The sequence below is a fragment of the Triticum aestivum genome, chromosome 6B (assembly GCF_018294505.1).
Source record: "Triticum aestivum cultivar Chinese Spring chromosome 6B, IWGSC CS RefSeq v2.1, whole genome shotgun sequence".
In the NCBI taxonomy this organism is placed as follows: Eukaryota; Viridiplantae; Streptophyta; class Magnoliopsida; order Poales; family Poaceae; genus Triticum; species Triticum aestivum.
Genome location: NC_057810.1, coordinates 9,155,888 through 9,157,873, shown reverse-complemented (window position 1 = coordinate 9,157,873; position 1,986 = coordinate 9,155,888). Strand labels below are relative to the sequence as shown.

Below are 1,986 nucleotides of genomic sequence, written 5' to 3'. Positions count from 1 at the left end.
GGCGGCAAATATTATGTCCTGCACCAGCATCCCATGCAACAGATTAATGAAAATAAGTATACTTTTTTTGCATCTTGGACCTTCATAGACACGTTTGATGTTGACATCGGTTTTTCTTTATTTTGCTTTTTGGCCCCTGGATGTTTTTCTGGTGGCGTGCCCTCGGTGTTGCATGCATGCATGCGTTATGTGTTTACGTACGTACCAGCGACTGTGCTTTCACCTCCTCGATGGTGAGAAGAGGGTTCCCCTCTGCGTCCTTGAGCGTGATGAGTACATCGAGGAAATCCTCGAGCTCCTCCATCTGGCCGGACTTCCATTGCCGCCACCTCTCGTCAATGACCGTGTCGTGCAGCCGGTTGACCGTCGCATTGGCCTCCATCACAATCTTCTTGTGTCCGTCGAGGTCGAGGCCGAGGCCGCGCAGCCATGGTAGGTAGTCGGAGACGCAGAACGTGTAGAGGAGCCCTAGCGACGTGAACACAGCGTCCATGTGCTCCACCTCCATTGCACCCGGGCCGCCATCCTGACGAGGCTGGCCGAAGTAGCGCCTGCCAAATACGAGCCGCCGGATGACATTACCACAGTAATGCCTCGCCACATGCCTCACATCGACGGCCGAGGACGGCGCGGTGGCGAGCGTGTAGACGTAGCTTGTGAGGTTGTCGGCCTCTTGGGCACGCTGGTCGTGGAGCCACTGGTGCCGGGAGGGGCAGATGATTTTCGAGGTGAGCACGCGACGCATCTTCCTCCACTGGTCGCCCATGGGGGACAGCACGGCGTTCTTGTACCCGCCGCTAAAGGTCGACGAGGCAAAGGTGAGCGGGCGGGAGGCGAAGTTGGCATCCTGCTTCTTGAGTACCTCGCTGGCGATCTTTGGGCAGGTGATCGGGACCACGAGGACGTTACCGAGGCGGATGCAGGCGATGTCGGTGCCCATGTCCTTCATCATCGAGTGGATCCATCGGAATGCTGGCTTGTTGAGCATCATCTCCGGCAGGTTGCCCGGAGGGAGCTGCATGGCACCAACGCAGGTGATCTTGCTCTTGGGCTTGGGCATGAACATAAGGACGATGAAGGCTAGCACGGGCAATAGCCCCATTGCCATTAAGAACAGCTGATCCATCGGTGCAAGCACTGCTTTGTTGGACCCACAGATCAAACTAGCCACTAGAAACTTTTCTGCTCCCTCCCTCGGGTTGCAGGTCATGAATATATAGCTAAACTTTTTATGCATGTCTAGGCTGATGGTTTAGGGCACCTCCAACGTTGACCCGCAAATTTGCTCCGGCATCCGTTCACGGACGGAGAGATCAGTCCACGAACACAGATGCCCGAGATGGGGCAGCATACATTTGAAGCCGGGTTTCAACAAACCGGACAAAATTCGTACAAACACGACCGACTTCATCAAAGTTCAGATAGAAAATAGCCTAAATCACATACATAGCATGTAAAAGCTCGTGTGCAATTAGCAATACATCCAAAGAAATTTGATTCCATGTAGCGTCCATGGTACACCCAGCATGTGTCCCAAAAACTTCCAGCATTCCAAAGCCACGTACATACACCATGTGCCTTTGCCTTTTACAGTAGTACTTTTGACAGCAACGCACGCCTCAGCCAAGGACTCCCTCGACTCGCTTGTGAGCGTACCGCAGCAGCTTCTTGCACCTAGGACGTCCTTGCAGTGCACGTGGTCTGTTACGCAAGGACGAATCCAAGGGGGCAGGAGGGGGGGGGGACCCCCAACGATTTGTGTTACCGTTTTGCTAAAGTAAATTCAGAGGTGCCGTAAGTATTGCACATCTGAGTCTCAAGCCATTGATTTTAGATGGAGATTCATGCGGGTATTTTTGTTCTCTCTTTTCTTTTCTTTTTATGTTTGCTTGAGTCACTTAGATGTGCAATAAGTTGGCCACATCTAGATGTGCCCTAAACAGCTTTGTTTTTTCCATGATCAAGATTAGGCAAGTACTTATCTTG

The 1,986-nt window shown here is 52.4% G+C and overlaps 1 protein-coding gene across 1 annotated transcript; it reads right to left on the bottom strand.

Moving 5' to 3' along the window:
• Positions 1-14: 14 nt before the first annotated feature.
• On the bottom strand, positions 15-1,126 carry LOC123138576 (tyrosine N-monooxygenase-like). Its single transcript, XM_044558548.1, has one exon. It carries the CDS (start codon positions 1,124-1,126, stop codon positions 194-196), a length of 933 nt encoding a protein of 310 aa, XP_044414483.1. The 3' UTR covers positions 15-193.
• Between the last annotated feature and the right edge of the window lie 860 nt (positions 1,127-1,986).